At 42.9% G+C, this 23,552-nt stretch overlaps 1 protein-coding gene across 2 annotated transcripts in view; it reads left to right on the top strand.

The window, feature by feature from the left end:
- The window catches only part of TNFRSF19 (TNF receptor superfamily member 19), a 166,472-nt gene that overhangs the window by 51,632 nt on the left and 91,288 nt on the right, over positions 1-23,552 (top strand). For both annotated transcript variants that reach the window (XM_069202244.1, XM_069202243.1), the window contains exon 4: positions 6,663-6,841. In XM_069202244.1, the coding sequence (XP_069058345.1) occupies positions 6,663-6,841 (179 nt within the window). The remainder of the gene's footprint in view (positions 1-6,662; positions 6,842-23,552) is intronic.

Genomic DNA, 23,552 nt, shown 5'->3' with positions numbered 1-23,552 from the left:
TCATGATGCGGTGTCTTTGAGGTGGCGGGTGACCAGATCCTTTTATCTGCTTCACATTACTTCTGAATATGCAGCTTTAGATCAGGAGATCCATTAAATATTTGCTGATTTCCCATTGTGATCTGATTAGGTGCATTATCTATGGATGATGTGAATGCAAAATGTCTTGTGTATGAGTTAAAATATTCCATCTCCACCATCAGAACAAGAGGGATATTAAGTCAAAGAGTATGCCCACTGAATTTTCAAGGACTTCAGATATGGCATGAATAGCTTGTTACATAGAAAAGTCACATGAATGACAATGATTTGAGCATGAACAAAATCTAGATTCAGTGGTATGTCAGAATATCTATAATAACATTATTTTCTGGCATAAATGATGGCACAAGTATTGTGCATAAAAGTATAGCTCCGTTGGATATAGATTTTCTAGTATTACCTTTAAGGGGAAGATATTTTTCTAAAAGATATCTAGGACTCAATATTCTTGTACCATGTGCTAGATTCACATGCTGTGCATTTTTTAGCCCTGTCAAATTGTATCATCCTCAGAATATGATGCTTGTGGGATAATATATTGTATTAATGCATTGCAATTTGGAAACTTGTTTGACATGTGTGCTGCCTCCTGTGTTGAGTAATTGTGCTGCCAGTGGAATAGTGCATTCCCACTTTCTCTATATGAACTTTGCTGTGGCTTATTCGCTGATAGAAATTGTGGCTATACTGCAGTATGAAGCTGTCCTTGTCTGCAAGTAGCAAACAGTTTATGGCCTCAGGACTGCAATGGAAACTTATATTTTGTGTAGAACTATAATAAGGTCATATTGTCTCAAAGAATTGGTTAGCATAGTGGATGAAATAAGAACAGAACTGAGTACTCTGTAAACAATTTGTAGAAGCAAAAGTTATTTATAACTTTTCTGATTCAGAGAAGATTCCTCTTTCTTGATGTTAAAGGAAGCTGTTCCTCTGGGGCGCACCTTACACTCAAAAGATCCTTTTCCCCAAAATTGAAAGATTAAAAGGAGCAACAGCTAGGTGACCATCACCATCCACTCAAATGTTGACAATTATTATTTATTTTCTTGTTTCTTGTGATGATGTACTTTGGTTCACTCAGGTTGAACTTTTCCAGATAGCACTGCATTCTTAATTGATTCCTATCAAGAACTGGGTGGCAGTCTCAACATTCCATTAAGTTTAAATTGGGTTGAAAAATAAAACGAATAAAACGAATTTCAGGATCAGCTTTCTCTGATTAACTTTTTTTTAATTTAAAAAAACACCACAGAACACCTCTATAAAATCTGATACCTATCAGATACCACAAAGCTCCTATTTAGAATCTGTTAGGTTTTAAAACAAGGAAAATAAAAGAACTTCATAGCAGGCTAGATTTCCTTCGGGCTGCAGTGTGCCGGAATTATGATTCACTATAATGTGTAGTTTATGAAAGGAAGTTTGCTTTTTCAGATTATTATTGGATGGCTTCCCTGAAACTAACTGAACCTTTGGCAGCACCCTCTGTAATTTTGAACGTTTGAATGAAAAACATTGCACCCTATATTTAACTGTCAGATATGCTTTGTAGCGGATGATATTAGGCAATAACTGAATTTTTAATGAATGAAGAAAACATAATATTCTTTCAAATTTTGTCCAGAACGAATTGTATGGCTAGTGTGTGCAAAGAGCCTCTTTAATATTTAAAAACTCTTTTAACATTTGGAACAAATTCCTTCATACAGAAAATGTTAAGCACATTTCTTGATTGCTATTTTTTTATCCTCCCCTTCTATTACAAATGCAGTCAAAGTTTCTTTCAAATCTTGTGGAGTAATATTAAAACCATAAATCTGCAGACCGTGCAGAAATCTAAAACATAAAGGACCTTATTTAGAGTTTGGTGATGTAGGACACCCTCCAAAAAGTGGCAGATGTACCATCTGCTACATTAAGAATATTTTTTCAATGGCATTCTAAATATGGCTGACAGGGCATCCACCACTTCTTGGCAGATGTTCTGCTTTGCCAAACTCTTAATAAGGCTGTGGTGTCAAAACTTCACACCTCATTTATTTTTCTACAGCCTTGCAAGTTCTTACTAATTTCAGACTGGTGTTATGCCACTGCTGATAAAATAACAATAAAGTGAGCATTGAAACTATCTTGAAATCTTGAAAAAGCTGTGACTGGACTCCTTGGGTAATGTTATAATGTATATGAAATTGTCTTTCCGTGACCACAGTACATATATTTCAGAGAAATTCCTTTCCTCATAAAATCCCCTGAGCGTCACCTTTCCCTTCATTATTCTTGCTTCTATTCTTATTATTCATCTCATCGTAAGATCTTTGGCTGTCGCTCTCCCTCATTATTTCGCTAGAGAAATACTTCACAGCATGTATTTACCATTTCTACCTTTTTCCACAGTTTTGAGATTTTGCTGTCTTAAGTTGTCAAGCGATGGAGCTAAATTAATTGGTGGATGAATGTGACAGCAGTGAAATAAAAATCCTTTACAAGGCTTTGTACATTAGTTATGTAGAGGAGAACTAAGATAATATATGTACTTTAGTCAGAATAGTAAGTAAATAGTATTGTGAGGAAACATTTCTTTTTTCAGTAATCTGTTGTAAACTTGTCTATTATTATGTTTTGATCCGTAGACATTGAATTGTATTGTTGCCTGTAGTCTATTCAACTGAAAATGGTTTGTACATAAACATAACAAAAATATTACTGGCAACAATAATGTCTGACATAGAAAAATCTTGTCCTAAACTTTGTTCACAAAAATATCATCCCACTAAGTGTAGGTCTTCCAATATTAAGTCCCATAGGCAATATGTCTTTGGAAAAACACTTAGGGCTTGATTACAATCAGATATCCCGTCCGCTGTATTACAAGTTCCATTATATCCTATGGAACTTGTAATACGGTGGACGGGATATCTGTCACGTTTGTGACAGAGTATCCCATCCGCCAAGATCGTAATAAGGTCCGGTATCTTGTACATTACCTGCTATTTTGGGACTGGAGTATTGGAGTCATTTCTGCATCCTTATCAAGATATTATGCTTGACAATTAGGGGAGGAAGCACACAGTGAGGTAAGGCATTGTGTAAGTTGCTGTATTTTTCTCTATTTTTTGCTTTGAAAATGCGTGCATACTTACACTTAAACAAACAAAATATGTGTCACACGAGCAGAATCAAGAAACATCAGCTGAAGGTTCTTCTTACAACAAAACCTAAGAATCCAACAGAACAATGTAGGTGGCATAAACACATTTCCAAAATTGCCTGACAATTCCCTGGTTCACAAATCACAAGATATGATAAATGTTTCTGTTTGTGTATTCCATTATAATACCTGCTCAAAATAACCTGAAATTTTCAGGCAAGCTTGCAGTTCTGTAATTAATTGTAGTTCCACCTTCGTTAGCTCCAGAGGACTCTTATAGTTTTTATTGTTTTTTTCTAATGGATATCACTGTAAACACGTTTTCCTTCTCAATTGGGTCTAATAACTAGACATTGGCATAGCTCCTTCTCAGGGGTGTGTCTCTTGCAAGAAATTGCAGATTCAGCTAGCCACATGGAATTCCAAATGAACAATACTATCTTTGAAACTCTCAACTACTAAATAAAGTCAGCTACTTTTCAGCAGGCCTCACATGAAGTCTGACATAGTTCAGAGGTCTGGAGGGAAGATGTTTCATCTTTCTAAACAGGCTGCTTCGCCTGACACTGTTTTGGGCATGTTAGGTAGAATATAATGATTGTCTGTGGGGAATGTGTGGTCTGATTTTTTTCGGAACTAATTACACATTTTGTGCCTCAGGATTTTGACCATTTTGGGGGAATTTGAGACCTTACAAAAGTTTATATTCTTATACCCCCTGTTTTCAGAATCATGCAGTAGGAGGTGCTAGCAGTGATGGCTAAACTGGTGGTGTAGGTGGAGTCCCAAATGCTGGAGTGCATTATCAGGTCTGCATATGATCGAGATGTGCTTGTCAGTCTATCTAGTGGTGAGATGTGTGCTGATCAGGTAGGGTTAGAGGCACATGGAGGTGGAGTAGGCGGTTGAAGGTGGTGATTTTTAGGTCCCAGTATGGGGTAAGGTGGAGAAGGAGGAAGAGGGGAAAGTGCTTTCATATTTCTTTCTTCTGGAGGCAGGTAGGGCTACCATCCCTTTCCACACAGAATATGCCTTCTCAGATCTAAAAGAACATCCTGTGGAGGTGAAGTGCTGCAGGGCCACCAATCAAATCTAATTCTTTTGAAGCAATTTTCAGATTCTAAGATCATTGGCCATTGACAGTTTATAGCAATAAGGAAGGTAACATCGATGATGCTGGAATTCCTATTACGTTTCAATGACTTCAGATATGTGTTGACTGGCGTATAGGTAAAGAAAGGTTGGCTTCTAGTGATGGCTTATGTTAGAGGTCTAAATATAGTGTCCGGAGCGATTTGTAATTCTTCCCAATGCTTTCTCCTATTCCTTGTCTTTCTGGATACTTTGTGCATGATTGCAATTTGATAATTAAAGATGGGGACTATTTTGTACCATAAGGGACAGCCTAGGTGCATTTCTCTGCATCTGCTGTGCTCATGGTAAATGCTGTTGGTGTAATTCATTGAGTTATCTTCTCTGATCTTCACCCCCTCTATAAAACGTATTTGTATTGGAAAGATGAATAACTTGAAATGTGGTTATGCGGAAAAATACACTGTCTATCACAATCTCAGGATATTCCTTCTAGGGAACTCACAAAGTGAAATTGGAGTTTTTAAACAATGGGTAAATGATAAGCACAAATTGATATCTTTAGAAAAGTAACCACAGTTGCAACAACAAAATAACTAAGCTATCAGCGAGTGCACCGAGGCATTGTAAAACGAGAAAAACACTTTCTTTCTTCTCTTTGCATTCTTGGGAATATTACAAAAACATGTACTCTGGAATTTTAAAGTCACCAGTGAAGCAAATTGAGAGCCATATGTGCTAAACTTTCTCGTAGACACATAATGGGCATATCCCTTTGATAAATGTGGCCCTTAGTTTGTTAACTCTTATTTCTCATCAGTGTGAAGATGGTTGAGTGTGATGCGGGAATAAGTTCATTGGATAGTTTGTTTTTATTTTTTAATTACCTTGCCTAATCCCTAAATGCCCCAAGGTACTTGGAGAAGAGATGCGTTCTTTAAAATAAATGGTGTGACCCAGGGTCAGGACTCTCTTCTCGAGGTATGTATTTAGACCTCCCAAACATGCACAGAATGTCAGTGAGATTTAATTAAAAGCCATATTTCTTTCTCGACTATGAGTCTTGCAGTAACTTGATAGGTACTTTTCACTTTTACTCTGTTTCAAGTTTGTACGTGCATTTGTGTTTTTTCAAACTGGTCTGTTGGAAGTATTTAATTGTACATTTTGGTTTTGTTGACACCTGTACGAGTCTATTGACACATTCGCCCGTGGCTCCACAGCATGGCACGAAAGAAACGTCATTTTGTGTTTACAAGTGGGCAATAAATCTCACTGTCACTAAGAGAGTCAGTACACATGGGCAAATATTACACACTCATTGAAAAGGTGCTCAGAAAAAGTAGAACTCAAATAGGTTTGTCTGATTTTGCGGTAAGGACTGGAGTAAACAGAATATATTCCATTGTATAATACAAAAATGTTTATGCAAAAGCGTAGAAGTAAAGGAATGGGTTTTGAAATCAACTATTATTTCATATTTGTAACCTAGTTTTTAACGTAGAAACGCAACATAATTAAACGCCTTGAACAAAATGCAGCACTCTTACTGTGCAATGTTTTGCTAAATACATTGCAAAACTCGAACAAATTCATTTGTATTTTCTCGATTCGTTATTAAGTAATGAATAAAAAAATGTGAAACCAGTTTGCCCAATTTTTGACTCTGCTGCAAGATTTTAGAAACCACGCAAGTGCGTATGCGGCACTACATAATAACAACTTCTTATTCGTGTTGATCAAAGTTTACTTTGAAAAGATTAAAATGAGGCAGATGCATTTGGGCCATTGAAAGACCTGGGTAGACGTCTCTAGATGGGGTTGGCTATAATTAGGTTTGCTCTGGGCAGCCAGCATTTCCAACACTGCCTTGTTAGTCATCGCTCGCAGGATTACTTTGTATGTGATCACTGCTCTCCAAGGGCCATCAATGCCACGGAGCTCTTTCCAGCAATTAACTTTGTTCAGCTTAGCCATGGACCTTAATATCAAAGTGCACATTGGCTGTTTCTGCGACTGAATGGTTGTCTGAATACCCGGCTTTCACTGGGATTCCAAACATTCACATGACTGGTTTAATTGGAAAACAGACAGCTCAATAATTCTGCCATAAGCTTGTAATAATGCAGCCGTGGGGGGCTCCCAGGGCTTTGTTCACTGAAGCGCTGCTTGCTTTCTCGATTAAAGTGGGTGACTCGAGTGGTGCTTGATGAAGTAAGAGAGATGATTAGCGGTGGGGGACACATTTGAACCTGAAGAAAGGGCGCCTTTGTCTTCTGAAAGGCTCTTCCGTGATTTCACCGCTCTTCATTTCATACAGGCCCTTGCTCCCCATTCATGCTGCACAATGACCAACGAGCTTGTTTAATCCGTGCAGGAATGCGGCTTTGGCTACCAGGAGGATGCGCAGTGCATGACGTGCAGACCAAACAGATTCAAGGAGGATTGGGGCTTTCAGAAGTGCAAGCCCTGCCAGGACTGCGCGCTGGTGAACCGCTACCTGAAGGCCAACTGCTCCGCCACTAGCAACACGGCGTGTGGGGACTGCTTACCAGGGTGAGTTACGGCTCCATGTGCGAAAGGAGCCACTGGTCTTTGTATAGTTAAAGTTTTCTATGTTGCCTAGGTCTGTTACCATGTCAGCACTACCAACGTCTTCACCTTTTAAGTGTGAGCAAAGATAGGCTGATTACCCTGTCTCTTTATCATGCTCAGTGCACTAGATATGGATGTCATTTATGTGGAGCCAGGGGTAGTGGTTTTCATTCCTCACTTGCGATTTGGTACCACATACACTGCATTTCTTCCCCCTTATTAAGATTAACAGTAGTAAGCCTATAATTGTAATGAGTTGTAAAATTTCCCCCTCTTTCAATTCATCTGCGGAGCAAGATTAGGCTAAAGCAGCTGAAGGTGATTCACAGGTAAATCATGCAACAAGTCGGATTGCTTGCCTTTTGCATGGTTTAAGTGCTTCACCCTGGCCAGCAGACATGGGCCAAAGAGAACCACATGAACTGCAAACCCATGAACCAGGCACTTCTGAGATAAAGGCAGTTTTTTGGTTGCCTCCTACTTTTTTTTTAGGTCTTGCTACCATACAGTTTGTAACTGTGTGTATGCTAAAGCTTCTTGTTTACCATACGAAAACTTTACAGTGGACTTGGAGCGTGCTCATTGCTTTCTTTTGGTTGGCTTTATTTTCACATTTATTTTCTTGCTCCTTATTTGATGACTTGCCTTCCTCTTCTTGAGTTTGTGCCTCCCCTGGAGCATAGACTTTTATCCACCCTTTTAGTTGTCTGACTCGTATCCTTCCACTGCTCATATGTAGAGAATTACTTTCTTATTTTTCTTTAAGCCCTCCATGAAAGTGCATGTGTTTTAAAGCTATACCTCGTGTCCTTCTCCCCCAAGTACCATTCCCTATTACTCCATGTTGCTCTCTTCTCCCCCAACTTGCTCTCTCCTCTTGTCTATAGCACTTCTTTCTGCTTTCTCCCCTACCTGGCCCTCTTACTCCCCCATCTGCTCCTTCATTGCTCCCTACTCTGTGTGGTGTTTTTTCTTTACATTTGTGAGGGCTTAGAAGCTCCCATTTGCTGCATGGTCGCTCTGCTTTCAAAAATGTGATTTTACATACAGGAGATTTTTTTGTTTGTTTGCCACTCCAAGTGGCATCTGCCACCTTCAACCAATAAATTAAAAAGTAAATAAAATGGCATCCCCTTCACTCAGTAGAAGCATGCATTTGTGATCACACATGTGAGCATATATCCCGTCAAGCGTGAATGTGTCTTTTGGAAATCGCAGTTGCGGGTAGCATTATGACACATACAAGCATGTGCGTGTGTCACCACATCTTTTTTTTCCCCCAGTCCTATAGAGCAGCAGAAAAAAACATTGGCAAGGACAATAAAAGGTCATAAGAGTAAGACCCAGTGTGTTGCAGATTTGCAAAGCTATTTGGCTTCGATAACTGCGGAATGAAAACTAGGGGCCTGATTACAAGTCTGGTGGTCCAAAGACCACCAGTCTTGCAGTGGCTGTTGGATCGCAGCGGCGGTGGTGATCCGACCACCACATTACGAGGTTCGCCAGCAGGCCAACCATGATCTTTCATGATCCCGACAGGCTGATGGTGGTGCAGGTTGTAATAAGCTTGGGCCTCCCTGAGCTCAGCTCCACCCTGCTGATTACAACCTTGTCCTCCGCCAGCCTTTTCATGGCGGTTCAACCTCTATGAAAAGGTGGGCAGAGAACAAGTGCAGGGGACCGGGGGGTACTGCACTGCAAATGCCCGTGGCATGGGCAGTTCAGGGGTTCCCCTCCCCAGCAGACAGCAGCATTGCCACCGGCTCTATTATGAGCCAGCAACAATGCTGCAGCACCTTTCCCACTGGGTTGACCCCAGGTCAGCCCAGTGGGAAAGCCATAATGGGGCCAGTGTTGAGGTCTCCAGCACAGCAGTGACCACCCTATCAGGAGTTTGGTGGATGGGTGTTTCCGTCCGCCAAACTCCTAAACAGCCCCTAAATTTCATCTCAGCCTGCATTAACTGAAATTATATCATTCTGCTAACACCTACAAATAATAAATAAAAACAATATTTAATACAATTATATTCAAGTAAAAATAGTTATATATATTTGATGAAAACAATTTACAAATAAAAAACAATATTCCCACCTTCAATATTCTGTACCATGATATTCTTGATGATGATATTCTTGAAACAATTTTTTATTTAGTAGCAGGTTGTTAGGTATGTAGAGGTTAGAGTGGAAAGTTATTTGTAGGAAGTTGGCTCTGTATGCACTATTTCAAAGTAAGGAATAGTATGCACAGAGTCCAAGGGTTCCCCTTAGAGGTAAGATAGTGGCAAAAAGAGATAATACGAATGCTCTATTTTGTGGTAGTGTGGTCGAGCAGTAGGCTTATCAAAGGAGTAGTGTTAAGCATTTGTTGTACATACACACAGGCAATAAATGAGGAACACACACTCAGAGACAAATCCAGCCAATAGGTTTTGTTATAGAAAAATATATTTTCTTAGTTTATTTTAAGAACCACAGGTTCAAATTCTACAAGTAATATCTCATTTGAAAGGTATTGCAGGTAAGTACTTTAGGAACTTTGAATAATCACAGTAGCATATATACTTCTTACATAAAACACAATAAGCTGTTTTAAAAGTGGACACAGTGCAATTTTCACAGTTCCTGGGGGAGGTAAAGTATTGTTAGGTTTCACAGGTAAGTAAGTCACTTACAGGTTTCAGTTTTTGATCCAAGGTAGCCCACCGTTGGGGGTTCAGAGCAACCCCAAAGTTACCACACCAGCAGCTCAGGGCCGGTCAGGTGCAGAGGTCAAAGAGGTGCCCAAAACACATAGGCTTCAAAGGAGAGAAGGGGGTGCCCCGGTTCCGGTCTGCCAGCAGGTAAGTACCCGCGTCTTCGGAGGGCAGACCAGGGGGGTTTTGTAGGGCACCGGGGGGGACACAGGTCAGCACAAAAAGTACACCCTCAGCAGCGCGGGGGCGGCCGGGTGCAGTGTGCAAACACGCGTCGGGTTTCCAATGGTTTTCAATGAGAGATCAAGGGATCTCTTCAGCGTTGCAGGCAGGCAAGGAGGGGGCTCCTTGGGGCAGCCACCACCTGGACAAGGGAGAGGGCCTCCTGGGGGTCACTCCTGCACAGAAGTTCCGTTCCTTCAGTTGCTGGGGGCTGCGGGTGCAGGGTCTTTTCCAGCCGTCGGGACTTTAGGTTCAGGCAGTCGCGGTCAGGGGGAGCCTCGGAATTCCCTCTGCAGGCGTCGCTGTGGGGGCTCAGGGGGGACAACTTTGGTTACTCACGGTCTCGGAGTCGCCGGAGGGTCCTCCCTGAGGTGTTGGTTCTCCACCAGTCGAGTCGGGGTCGCCGGGTGCAGTGTTGCAAGTCTCACGCTTCTTGCGGGGAGTTGCAGGGGTCTTTAAATCTGCTCCTTGAAACAAAGTTGCAGTTCTTTTGGAGCAGTGCCGCTGTCCTCAGGAGTTTCTTGGTCTCTTGGAAGCAGGGCAGTCCTCTGAGGATTCAGAGGTCGATGGTCCTGGAGAAAGCGTCGCTGGAGCAGGGTTCTTTAGAAGGCAGGAGACAGGCCGGTAGGACTGGGGCCAAAGCAGTTGGTGTCTTCTTTCTTCTTCTGCAGGGGTTTTCAGCTCAGCAGTTTTCTTCTTCGGTAAGTTGCAGGAATCTAAATTCTTAGGTTCAGGGGAGCCCTTAAATACTAAATTTAAGGGCGTGTTTAGGTCTGGGGGGTTAGTAGCCAATGGCTACTAGCCCTGAGGGTGGGTACACCCTCTTTGTGCCTCCTCCCAAGGGGAGGGGGTCACATTCCTATCCCTATTGGGGGAATCCTCCTTCTACAAGATGGAGGATTCCTAAAAGTCAGAGTCACCTCAGCTCAGGACACCTTAAGGGCTGTCCTGACTGGCCAGTGACTCCTCCTTGTTTTTCTCATTATCTCTCCTGGACTTGCCGCCAAAAGTGGGGGCTGTGTCCAGGGGGCGGGCATCTCCACTAGCTGGAGTGCCCTGGGGCATTGTAACACGAAGCTTGAGCCTTTGAAGCTCACTGCTAGGTGTTACAGTTCCTGCAGGGGGGAGGTGTGAAGCACCTCCACCCAGAGCAGGCTTTGTTTCTGTCCTCAGAGAGCACAAAGGCTCTCACCGCATGAGGTCAGACACTCGTCTCTCAGCAGCAGGCTGGCACAGACCAGTCAGTCCTGCACTGAACAATTGGGTAAAATACAGGGGGTATCTCTAAGATGCCCTCTGTGTGCATTTTTTAATAAATCCAACACTGGCATCAGTGTGGGTTTATTATTCTGAGAAGTTTGATACTAAACTTCCCAGTATTCAGTGTAGCCATTATGGAGCTGTGGAGTTCGTTTTTGACAGACTCCCAGACCATATACTCTTATGGCTACCCTGCACTTACAATGTCTAAGGTTTTGCTTAGACACTGTAGGGGCATAGTGCTCATGCACTGGTGCCCTCACCTATGGTATAGTGCACCCTGCCTTAGGGCTGTAAGGCCTACTAGAGGGGTGACTTATCTATACTGCATAGGCAGTGTGAGGTTGGCATGGCACCCTGAGGGGAGTGCCATGTTGACTTACTCGTTTTGTTCTCATCAGCACACACAAGCTGGCAAGCAGTGTGTCTGTGCTGAGTGAGGGGTCCCCAGGGTGGCATAAGATATGCTGCAGCCCTTAGAGACCTTCCCTGGCATCAGGGCCCTTGGTACCAGGGGTACCAGTTACAAGGGACTTACCTGGATGCCAGGGTGTGCCAATTGTGGAATCAAAAGTACATTTTAGGTGAAAGAACACTGGTGCTGGGGCCTGGTTAGCAGGGTCCCAGCACACTTCTCAGTCAAGTCAGCATCAGTATCAGGCAAAAAGTGGGGGGTAACTGCAACAGGGAGCCATTTCTTTACACAAGCCCCCCCCAGCCTACAGGCCAGGAGACTCACCAAAGCTGGGAGAGTCTTCCTAGTCTGTCAGGCGAGGAAGAGTAGAGGAAATAGGCTGGTTTGTTGCAGGGCCTACTCTGCCTTACATCCTCCTGTCCAGGTCATTCCCTCTGGGGAACTGACCCACTTCCACAGTGATAGGACCTAATTTGAACTGCCTCTTGTCTGTGCTTTTAATGTCTTCACCCATTCTCTCTATTTTGGGGTTAGAGGTATCCACCTCTGCTAATCTTATTTTAGCCAGGGTCACCTCTAGCTTACCCAAAGAGGTTACCCAGAGCTGGAGTAACCCCACCATGACCAACAGGGTCAGGGGGCCTAACTTGCTATTTGGCATGGGGTCTGACCACCATGCCAAGGATAGTGCAGCCATAAAGGCTAACACCCAGGAGAGGCCACTGACAGCTGTCAGTGCCCAGAACCACACCTTTAGCTCTTCACCTACAAGGGAAGGGACTAAGTTACAGGCTTCTTTGGGTTCAGGGTGCCTGTCTGCTGTATTAGAGTGGGGGGTTACCACATCTTGTAGTAAACACCCTTCTTCCACTCTTTCTTCTGTTAGCTGAGGAGCCACCCACTCAGGCTTAACAGTTGCCTGACTAGCCAGGACTTCTTGTGGGTCAGGTTGGACTTTACCAGTGCCACTTTTGGAGTTCTCCCCTACTGGAGCAGAATCTCCTTGGCTTGCTGGAACCTTGGCTAAAGGTTGTCCACCCTTCCTACACTGTTTTCTTTTCCTTTTCTTCTGGGGCCTACTTGCATTTATTGCAGAGGCAGGAACTCCAGAATCCTTGGGAGAGGACTGGCACTGGACCAGCTCCTCTCTTGGGCTCTGACTAACCTCTGGGTAGTCATTTCCAAGGAGACAATCAAGGGGGAGGTCTGTACTGACTACCACCCTTCTCCAGCTAAAAGTCCCACCCACTTCTATGGGCACAAAAGCCACAGGCCTATCAGTGACCCTGTCTGGGCTAACTCTTACTCTGGCAGTCTCACCTGGGATGTACTGGTTTGAGAACACCAGCCTGTCATGCACAATGGTGTGACTGGCACAAGTGTCTCTCAGGGCAGTGGCTGGGATTCCATTCACCAGTAGGTGGTGGAAGTGTCTACTTCTCTCTGGAATCTCCAACTCACCTGTTGGGCCCTTTTTCCAGTTGAAGGCTATGAAGACCTCCTCATCTGAGGAGTCATCCCCAATGGCTACACTGGTCACCCCTGGGATTTTGCTAGGGGGTTTGTTTTTGGGACAAGAAGTGTCCTTGGTGTGGTGCCCTGTCTGTTTACAGTTATGGCACCATGCCTTAGTGGCATCCCAGTTCTTACCCTGGTACCCACCTTTGTTTTGGGTTGTGTCTCGGGGCCCACCCACCTGGTCTGGTTTTTGGGGGCCTACAGAGGACTCTTTTTCTTTGTTTCTAGTGTCACCCACTTTCTCCTGGGGAGGCTTTGTAACCCCTTTCTTTTGGTCACCCCCAGTGGAAGTTTTGGTTACCCTAGTCTTGACCCAATGGTCCGCCTTCTTTCCCAATTCTTGGGGAGAAATTGGTCCTAGGTCTACCAGATACTGATGCAACTTTTCATTGAAGCAGTTACTTAAAATGTGTTCTTTCATAAACAAATTATAAAGCCCAACATAGTCATGCACTTCATTTCCAGTTACCCAACCATCCAGTGTTTTCACTGAGTAGTCTACAAAATCAACCCAGGTCTGGCTCGAGGATTTTTGAGCCCCCCTGAATCTAATTCTATACTCCTCAGTGGAGAATCCAAAGCCCTCAATCAGGGTACCCTTCATGAGGTCATAAGATTCTGCATCTTTTCCAGAGAGTGTGAGGAGTCTATCCCTACACTTTCCAGTGAACATTTCCCAAAGGAGAGCACCCCAGTGAGATTTGCTTACTTTTCTGGTTACACAAGCCCTCTCAAAAGCTGTGAACCATTTGGTGATGTCATCACCATCTTCCTATTTAGTTACAATCCCTTTAGGGATTTTCAACATGTCAGGAGAATCTCTGACCCTATTTATGTTGCTGCCACCATTGATGGGTCCTAGGCCCATCTCTTGCCTTTCCCTTTCTATGGCTAGGATCTGTCTTTCCAAAGCCAATCTTTTGGCCATCCTGGCTAACTGGATGTCCTCTTCACTGGAGTTATCCTCAGTGATTTCAGAGAAGTTGGTCCCTCCTGTGAGGGAGCCAGCATCTCTGACTATTATGCTTGGAGTCAGGGCTTGAGAGGCCCTGTCTTCCCTAGATAGGCCTGGTAGGGGGGAATCACCCTCCAAGTCACTATCATCATCCTCTGTGTTGCCATCCTCAGAGGGGTTGGCCTTTTCAAACTCTGCCAACAGCTCCTGGAGCTGTAGTTTGGAAGGTCTGGGGCCCATTACTATTTTCTTTATTTTACAGAGTGACCTTAGCTCCCTCATCTTAAGATGGAGGTAAGGTGTGGTGTCGAGTTCCACCACATTCATCTCTGCACTAGACATTATGCTTCTAAAAGTTGGAATACTTTTTAAGAATCTAAAAACTAGTTCGAGAATCTAATTCAAACTTTTACCAAACTTTTAAACTCTAAAAGCAATGCTAACAGGGACTAACACAAGGCCCTAGCAGGACTTTAAAGAATTTAGAAAAATTTCAAATTGCAAAAAATCAATTTCTAATGACAATTTTCGGAATTTGTCGTGTGATCAGGTATTGGCTGAGTAGTCCAGCAAATGCAAAGTCTTGTACCCCACCGCTGATCCACCAATGTAGGAAGTTGGCTCTGTATGCACTATTTCAAAGTAAGGAATAGTATGCACAGAGTCCAAGGGTTCCCCTTAGAGGTAAGATAGTGGTAAAAAGAGATAATACTAATGCTCTATTTTGTGGTAGTGTGGTCGAGCAGTAGGCTTATCAAAGGAGTAGTGTTAAGCATTTGTTGTACATACACACAGGCAATAAATGAGGAACACACACTCAGAGACAAATCCAGCCAATAGGTTTTGTTATAGAAAAATATCTTTTCTTAGTTTATTTTAAGAACCACAGGTTCAAATTCTACAAGTAATATCTCATTTGAAAGGTATTGCAGGTAAGTACTTTAGGAACTTTGAATAATCACAGTAGCATAAATACTTTTTACATAAAACACAATAAGCTGTTTTAAAAGTGGACACAGTGCAATTTTCACAGTTCCTGGGGAGGTAAAGTATTGTTAGGTTTCACAGGTAAGTAAGTCGCTTACAGGTTTCAGTTTTTGATCCAAGGTAGCCCACCGTTGGGGGTTCAGAGCAACCCCAAAGTTACCACACCAGCAGCTCAGGGCCGGTCAGGTGCAGAGGTCAAAGAGGTGCCCAAAACACATAGGCTTTAATGGAGAGAAGGGGGTGCCCCGGTTCCGGTCTGCCAGCAGGTAAGTACCCGCGTCTTCGGAGGGCAGACCAGGGGGGTTTTGTAGGGCACCGGGGGGGACACAAGTCAGCACAAAAAGTACACCCTCAGCAGCGCGGGGGCGGCCGGGTGCAGTGTGCAAACACGCGTCAGGTTTCCAATGGTTTTCAATGAGAGATCAAGGGATCTCTTCAGCGTTGCAGGCAGGCAAGGGGGGGGCTCCTCGGGGCAGCCACCACCTGGACAAGGGAGAGGGCCTCCTGGGGGTCACTCCTGCACAGAAGTTCCGTTCCTTCAGGTGCTGGGGGCTGCGGGTGCAGGGTCTTTTCCAGCCGTCGGGACTTTAGGTTCAGGCAGTCGCGGTCAGGGGGAGCCTCGGGATTCCCTCTGCAGGCGTCGCTGTGGGGGCTCAGGGGGGACAACTTTGGTTACTCGCGGTCTCGGAGTCGCCGGAGGGTCCTCCCTGAGGTGTTGGTTCTCCACCAGTCGAGTCGGGGTCGCCGGGTGCAGTGTTGCAAGTCTCACGCTTCTTGCGGGGAGTTGCAGGGGTCTTTAAATCTGCTCCTTGAAACAAAGTTGCAGTTCTTTTGGAGCAGTGCCGCTGTCCTCAGGAGTTTCTTGGTCTCTTGGAAGCAGGGCAGTCCTCTGAGGATTCAGAGGTTGATGGTCCTGGAGAAAGCGTCGCTGGAGCAGGGTTCTTTAGAAGGCAGGAGACAGGCCGGTAGGACTGGGGCCAAAGCAGTTGGTGTCTTCTTTCTTCTTCTGCAGGGGTTTTCAGCTCAGCAGTCTTCTTCTTCGGTAAGTTGCAGGAATCTAAATTCTTAGGTTCAGGGGAGCCCTTAAATACTAAATTTAAGGGCGTGTTTAGGTCTGGGGGGTTAGTAGCCAATGGCTACTAGCCCTGAGGGTGGGTACACCCTCTTTGTGCCTCCTCCCAAGGGGAGGGGGTCACATTCCTATCCCTATTGGGGGAATCCTCCTTCTACAAGATGGAGGATTCCTAAAAGTCAGAGTCACCTCAGCTCAGGACACCTTAGGGGCTGTCCTGACTGGCCAGTGACTCCTCCTTGTTTTTCTCATTATTTCTCCTGGACTTGCCGCCAAAAGTGGGGGCTGTGTCCAGGGGGCGGGCATCTCGACTAGCTGGAGTGCCCTGGGGCATTGTAACACGAAGCTTGAGCCTTTGAAGCTCACTGCTAGGTGTTACAGTTCCTGCAGGGGGGAGGTGTGAAGCACCTCCACCCAGAGCAGGCTTTGTTTCTGTCCTCAGAGAGCACAAAGGCTCTCACCGCATGAGGTCAGACACTCGTCTCTCAGCAGCAGGCTGGCACAGACCAGTCAGTCCTGCACTGAACAATTGGGTAAAATACAGGGGGTATCTCTAGGATGCCCTCTGTGTGCATTTTTTAATAAATCCAACACTGGCATCAGTGTGGGTTTATTATTCTGAGAAGTTTGATACTAAACTTCCCAGTATTCAGTGTAGCCATTATGGAGCTGTGGAGTTCGTTTTTGACAGACTCCCAGACCATATACTCTTATGGCTACCCTGCACTTACAATGTCTAAGGTTTTGCTTAGACACTGTAGGGGCATAGTGCTCATGCACTGGTGCCCTCACCTATGGTATAGTGCACCCTGCCTTAGGGCTGTAAGGCCTACTAGAGGGGTGACTTATCTATACTGCATAGGCAGTGTGAGGTTGGCATGGCACCCTGAGGGGAGTGCCATGTCGACTTACTCGTTTTGTTCTCATCAGCACACACAAGCTGGCAAGCAGTGTGTCTGTGCTGAGTGAGGGGTCCCCAGGGTGGCATAAGATATGCTGCAGCCCTTAGAGACCTTCCCTGGCATCAGGGCCCTTGGTACCAGGGATACCAGTTACAAGGGACTTACCTGGATGCCAGGGTGTGCCAATTGTGGAATCAAAAGTACATTTTAGGTGAAAGAACACTGGTGCTGGGGCCTGGTTAGCAGGGTCCCAGCACACTTCTCAGTCAAGTCAGCATCAGTATCAGGCAAAAAGTGGGGGGTAACTGCAACAGGGAGCCATTTCTTTACATTATTCTAATATAAATTATTGTTTTTTATCTTCACATCTTTTTTTGTTAATTAAATAATTAATTTGTGATTACCTAAATTATTTACTTGAATGTTATTTTAAATATTTTGGTATAGTTCACAATTAAAGTGTAATTTATTTATTAAATTATTGATTAGTAGTTTCTAATCTAGCTGCAAATTGTTGGGATTATAGGGGATTGGGTGGCAGGTCATTTAAAATCTAAAGTATGTTTTTTATGTTTATATTTTTTTATGTTCATTAATTCTCCATTATTCAGGTACATCATGTAATTGATTAGTGCTTGTTATGTTTTTTAGTGTTTGATTTTTATTTGTTTTAATCCCTGCAGTTTAATTCATATTTTTTAAATTTAGCAGCAGGTTTTTAAGTTTGTAGGGGGATTACATTGATAATGTATTGAAATTATTAATTTTTAGTTATAATGAATTTACAGCATTAGTTAAAATATGTTCCGCTAATACTGTAAATTATTTCATTGATTGTTATGTTAAATATAATTTTTTTAACTCTCAGTTAATAATTCTATTTTATTATTTTTTTTCAAATTATTTGTTTATTATTTGTTTAGATTTGATTTGTTTTGTTTTGTACCTCATTTAACAATAATAATGTTGTATTTATAATTTTAATTTACTTTTTTAGTTTGGTGGGTTTTTAGTAGTTTCAAAGGAAGTGTATTAATTAAAATATTTGATTCTTAAAGGATTTTTGTATTTAACAATGAGTTCTTTTCATTACATTTAATTGTATGTATCCATATTTATCGAAGATGCATACATTTAGTTTTAGTATGTTTAAATATTTTTGTTTTGTTATATATATATTTTTAAATATTTAGTATTTAGAATGGTATATTTAACCCCTCCAAAGTCCAACATTTTCCCTACAGTTGCTTAGATCCTCCCCCTCAGAGGTCCCATGCTTTCCCTACTGTTGCATAGAATGGAGTGTGAATAGAAAATCTAACCACTCCAAAGTATAACACTATCCCTACTGTTTCTTAGATTGGTTTGGGAATGGTAAGTAAATCTAACCCCTCCAAAGCCCAACACTTTCCTTAATGGTGCATAGATTGGAGAGGGAATAGTTAATCTAGTCCTCTACAATCTAACATTTTCCCTACTGCTGCTTAGACATGTATAGGCATAGTAAATCTGACCCCTTCCAAATCCAACATTTCCCTTGCAGTTGCTTACATTGAAGTAGCAATATTAAATGCAACCCCTTTAAAGTCTACCCCTCTCTCTACTGTTGTTTAAATTGGAGTCTGATTAGTAAATCTTAGCCCTCCAAAGTGCAACTCTTTCCTTGCTGTTGTTTAGATTGGAGTGGAAACAGTACATCTAACCCCCCAAAGTCCATTGCTTTCCATCGTTTACTTAGATTGGAGTGTGAATGATAAACCTGGATCCCTCCTAAGTCCAACTCTTTTCCAACTTTTGCATTGCTTAAAGTGGAAACAGTAAATGTAGCCCCTCCATATTCCATCACTTTCCCTAGTTTTGCTTGAATTGGAGTTAGAATAGCAGCTAACATTTATGCTAGTGTTATTGTTATGTAAAAAAAAAGATATTATTTAATGAGTATTTTTTTAAATTGTAGTTATTATTCCAATATATTCTTTTATAAAAATTAAATTTGCTTAATTCAGTTAAATATAAGCTTTTGTTTTATAAATGTTTGTTAATGTTTGTGTTTTGGGTTATTATTTTTAATGTACAGTATTTTCAAAATTGTTAAAATTTCGTTTTCATATTTTTAAGGTATATATATATATATATATATATATATATATATATACATATACACACACATTCACATATGTACATATACCATAAACATATATATGTATATGTATACCCATATAAAGATATATATATATACTTATATGTATATATATTTACATATATATTTAACATTAATAATTGAATGTATTGTTTATATTAATCATATTTTTAATTGTTTGATATATTTATTTTATATATGTTTGTTAATTAGAATTTTTTAATTCTTAATATGATTTGTGTACTTTTATAAAGTATTGTTTTTATATATGAATGTATATATTTATATATGTGTATTTATTTATTTTACATTAATTATTAAAACTATTTTTAATTATAAAATAATTTTTTATTTGATATTTTACATAAATACAAAGCTGTGTATATGAGTATTTCTATATACCCCCTTTTTTTAGGATAATCTGTTCCTTGTGTTTTTGACACAATATTTTGGTAGTTTACATACAAAGTATGTAACCTAGATATTTTTGTTGAAAGCATTTTTGATTCAATATTCTGGTTGCACAGTCCTTGGGTAAATTATATTTTTCAGACAATTGTGAGAACGCTCAAAGGGCACCGGGGAGCATCATTTGCTGTTTAAGGGGCCCCACAGCATCAGGGTACTCTACAATCATTTGCTAAAAATGAGAAAGATGGAGGCAATTCGAGAGATAATGGAAAATGGTGCACAAATCTTTGGGCCTGCACAAAATCTGCAGGGCTTTTTTCTTAACATCTCAAATATGATTGCTACCATTGTTTACATGGATTGCTCTGATGAAGAAAAAACTGGCATTATTTAAAAAGACATGTCGGGGGGCATGCTTTGGACACCACGCTGGATGATGGCTTGTCTTCATGGCGGCGACCGTAGAACAGCATGTCGGTTGTACCAACTTGATGTGGATGGCTGTGGAAATGTTAATGGAACCTACCGGGATGCTACACTGGGCTGGGGACCCCATTTCCAGTCAAAATCACCATCTCCCGAATGCTCCTTCTTAGGTCTGGCAGCTAAGGTCTGGCAGCACTGCCCAGTCTCCTCAGTTGTTCAGCGCTGAGGCAGTGAGAGCAGTGCTTCCAGAGGGAGCTGAAGTATCTGCTTGGCACTTCTCTGCCTTCAGGTTGGGTTGCACTATCGGCTCTCTTTATGAGTGGCCCCCCAGACTTCGTTGTGTCTCCTCTGACATTGAGGATTTCATGCAAGTATATTCGTGGGACTTAAATACAGCAATGCCTGGGAGGCTAACAAAAGCTATTTAAATAACGGGTGAGTCATGTCCTTGTCTTTTTACCTCGCAGCCCAGACGGACATTTGGCTTATCATATTTTGATATGATTCTAGGTCGATCTAATTATATTAGATGACTTACAAAGGATCCCTTGAGAAGAATGAATGGACTAAATAACCAATAGCTGCTGGTTTCAAAGTTATTCTTTTAATCTCAATATCAGAGCTAATTTAAAGGGATATGTGGCTTGCACCCAGGTTGTGATGGTGCACTCTCCTGATACCAGATCTTTATGCAACATATACTTTCTTTATTTAACTATTACTATGTAATGATAATATCAGGCCATGAATCTCATCCTCTAATTATACTGAAATGATTTCTGATATGTTTGGCTATTTTTTTTAATATGGTCTGAATTGAGAATATGGCCTCATTATGAGCTCGGCGGACGGGAAGACCCGAACTTCCTATGGGGAGGTTTCCGCCCATCAGCCCAGCGGAAAAGTGACGCAGCATTGTCATCGGCTCATAATCGAGCCGGCTGCAGTGCTGCTGCCCACAGGGGGCACCAGCATCCTCATAATGTGCACTGTCTTCACAGCAGACAGTGCGCATTACTAGGATGCTGGGCACAGGGATCTGGCTGATTGCAACCTGCACCACCGTCAGTCCATCAGGTGCATTGTTCCCAGGCAGAGATGGCGATCGTTTGGTGCTTCAATTGCCAAACTCTTAATTTTGTGGTTGAACTGCCAAACTGGAGGCGGACATGACCACCACCATTAGTCTGTTGACTGCCAGATTCGTAATGAGGCCCATAGAATCATCATCAGCTTATTGCACAGACATTTCATTTTGTAACAGCAGCCTCATAGTAAACGATGTTTGAAATGTTGGCTCACATGCGTGTCTACGTTTTTAATTAATTTTTTCATAGGATGGAAAACCTTAGTGAGGTGTGAAGTGGCCTGGGCTGAGACAAAGGAATTATCTGGTGTGCGGGGAGCAGTTGCAGCAGATGGCAGAGCAGGATGGGGGGAGAGTTGCCAAAATGGTTTTCAAAGGAGGTAAAGCCACCGGGGACAGAACCTGACCGCCCCCATTTCCTGCTTCCCCAGCCAGATAGGAGCCTCACTAGCTAGATTAGGAGAGGGGTTGGAGGGGGTGTGTATGGGAAACCTGACCACACCAGTGGGTGAACTCAGACATATGTAACCTTTAATGAGAGATTTCCTCCATGTTGAATTTTTAGAGAATTTTGCTTTCTGGGATTGATTTTTGCCACACATCCCAGGAGTGGTCACCCAAGAGGGTGGTGGCTGCACTCTATTGGACAGGAGCACCCCCACCTGCTTCCCACCCCCAGGAACAAGGATAAATATGACAGATCTGCCCCACAATTCAGATCCCTGCTGGAAGAAGATACTGGAGAAGAAGGACTGCCCTGTTGGACCCTAGTGCAGCACATGAAAAACTGCACTCACAAGGACTGCACCAGCCGCACACTTCAGGCTTCACCAAGGAAAGGACTTTGCCTTGCTTCTGCAACTCCAGGAGTGGACTCCCTGTAGACTACAGGTACAAAGGAGCTGACCAGAGTCCCCTGCATCAAGCCCTGCAAGACGAGTCCACCTGGCCAGCATCCAGTGGCCATTTGATGATTTTGGCCAGGTGCATTCTGGGAACTGTAGTCTCAACTTCCGAAGAGTAACTCAGAGCTTCTGGAATTTTAAATCAAGTTTGTGGACACTTCAAGGACCCCAAAAGGACCTCTGAAAGAAGATCCAGAAGTTTGGAGATGTTTGGTGCAACTGTTGTAAACAGCTCTATAGGTTGAAGATGTGAATTGCTGAAGTTGTTGTCCCACACCCCGAGGCAAACAAGAGCCTCTGAGCCCTTGTCTGGTGCTGTGGACCTCTTTCCTGAATCAAGCAATACTTCTTAAAGTAAGTGTAACAGTCTTACATCGTGGGTGGCCTGAACTCTGGACTTTGTCCCTGTCCAGTGCAACCTTTTTTAACCCCTGCAGTGCTACTTGCTTCCAAGCGCTAGTTTTACTTTTAATCTTTAAAAAATCATATCTCCTTTTCCCTACTTTGGATTTTTGGTCATTTTGGTGTAATTTTAAAGCTAAAAATATTTCCTGTGTTCGATGGCACATGTGGCTGGAGATACATATGCTCTGCATTCTTCTGCCAAATAGTGTTTGGTCCGGATGTGTGGAAGTTTGTTTTTCTTCAAAAAAGCTGTTGGAAGTCATGAGGTAAAGTGACCCCTCCGCTCACTGATAGTGTAAATGGGCATCGACTCCATTGTTAGATTGCTTTCTTTCCCCCATTGGTGTTCCGGTTCGAAATCCTTTGGGGCTCCCCTCGGAACATTGTATGTTTCCATACTCGTCAGTATTGTTTCCTTTCACATTCCACCAACCTGCATCGAGGGCAGAAGAAAATGTTCCTTCGTTGGTTTGACGATCTTCACTCCCGGTCTTTGGGCCTTGCCAATTCGAGCTTCGTCTTCTTATTTTCAAAGCGTCTGTACAGGTAAAGTATGCACTGCTGATAGAATGGACACCATTTCAATTTTGTCCCCGTTGCCACACTAAATACCTGCATGCAGACTTTCATTTGGTTTGTAACCTCTCCCTATCTCTGGCCTACAGTGAGGGGAGTTGTGAGGCCTGTCAATCGTTTTGATAAAAAAAAACTCTGCAGTATTATCACTCGCAGGAAAGAAATGCAGCAAAAGGAATTCAAGGACAAATCTTCTGTCTCAAAGACATTGAGCTGCTGGAAGAGCTGCACGAGTCTTCAGCAGCTGAAGTCGAGGCCTTTTCCATCCCAGACTCCGATTCGCACTCTGAAGCAGAGATGGGCGTGCACACGCAGGATGTTCCATCTGCGCAGTGAATACAAAGGCGCCTGCCCATCAAAAGATATTTGGCACTGACCGAACATACAGCTTCTGGGCCACCACTGCCAACTGGCCATGGGAGGCACCGAGCAATCGCTAAGGATGCCCTGCCTTCGGGCTCAGCACTGAAAGTTAAGCCAGAAACTCCCACCATTCACCAGGGCCATACCGTTTCCAGATTGACTCAAACATTTAGCTCTTTGGTACCGACCTTATTGGCACTGACCACCTCAGCACTGAAACAGAAATCCACTTCAGTACCGGAAACTTTGGCCCCAGCATCGAAACAAATTGCTTCCAAACCATAGCCTATATTACAGACTATGGCGGACAAACTTGTTGTGAGACAAAAG

This window comes from Pleurodeles waltl, chromosome 8, assembly GCF_031143425.1.
Source record: "Pleurodeles waltl isolate 20211129_DDA chromosome 8, aPleWal1.hap1.20221129, whole genome shotgun sequence".
NCBI classification, from domain to species: Eukaryota; Metazoa; Chordata; class Amphibia; order Caudata; family Salamandridae; genus Pleurodeles; species Pleurodeles waltl.
This window is presented reverse-complemented; position numbering and strand designations above follow the sequence as displayed.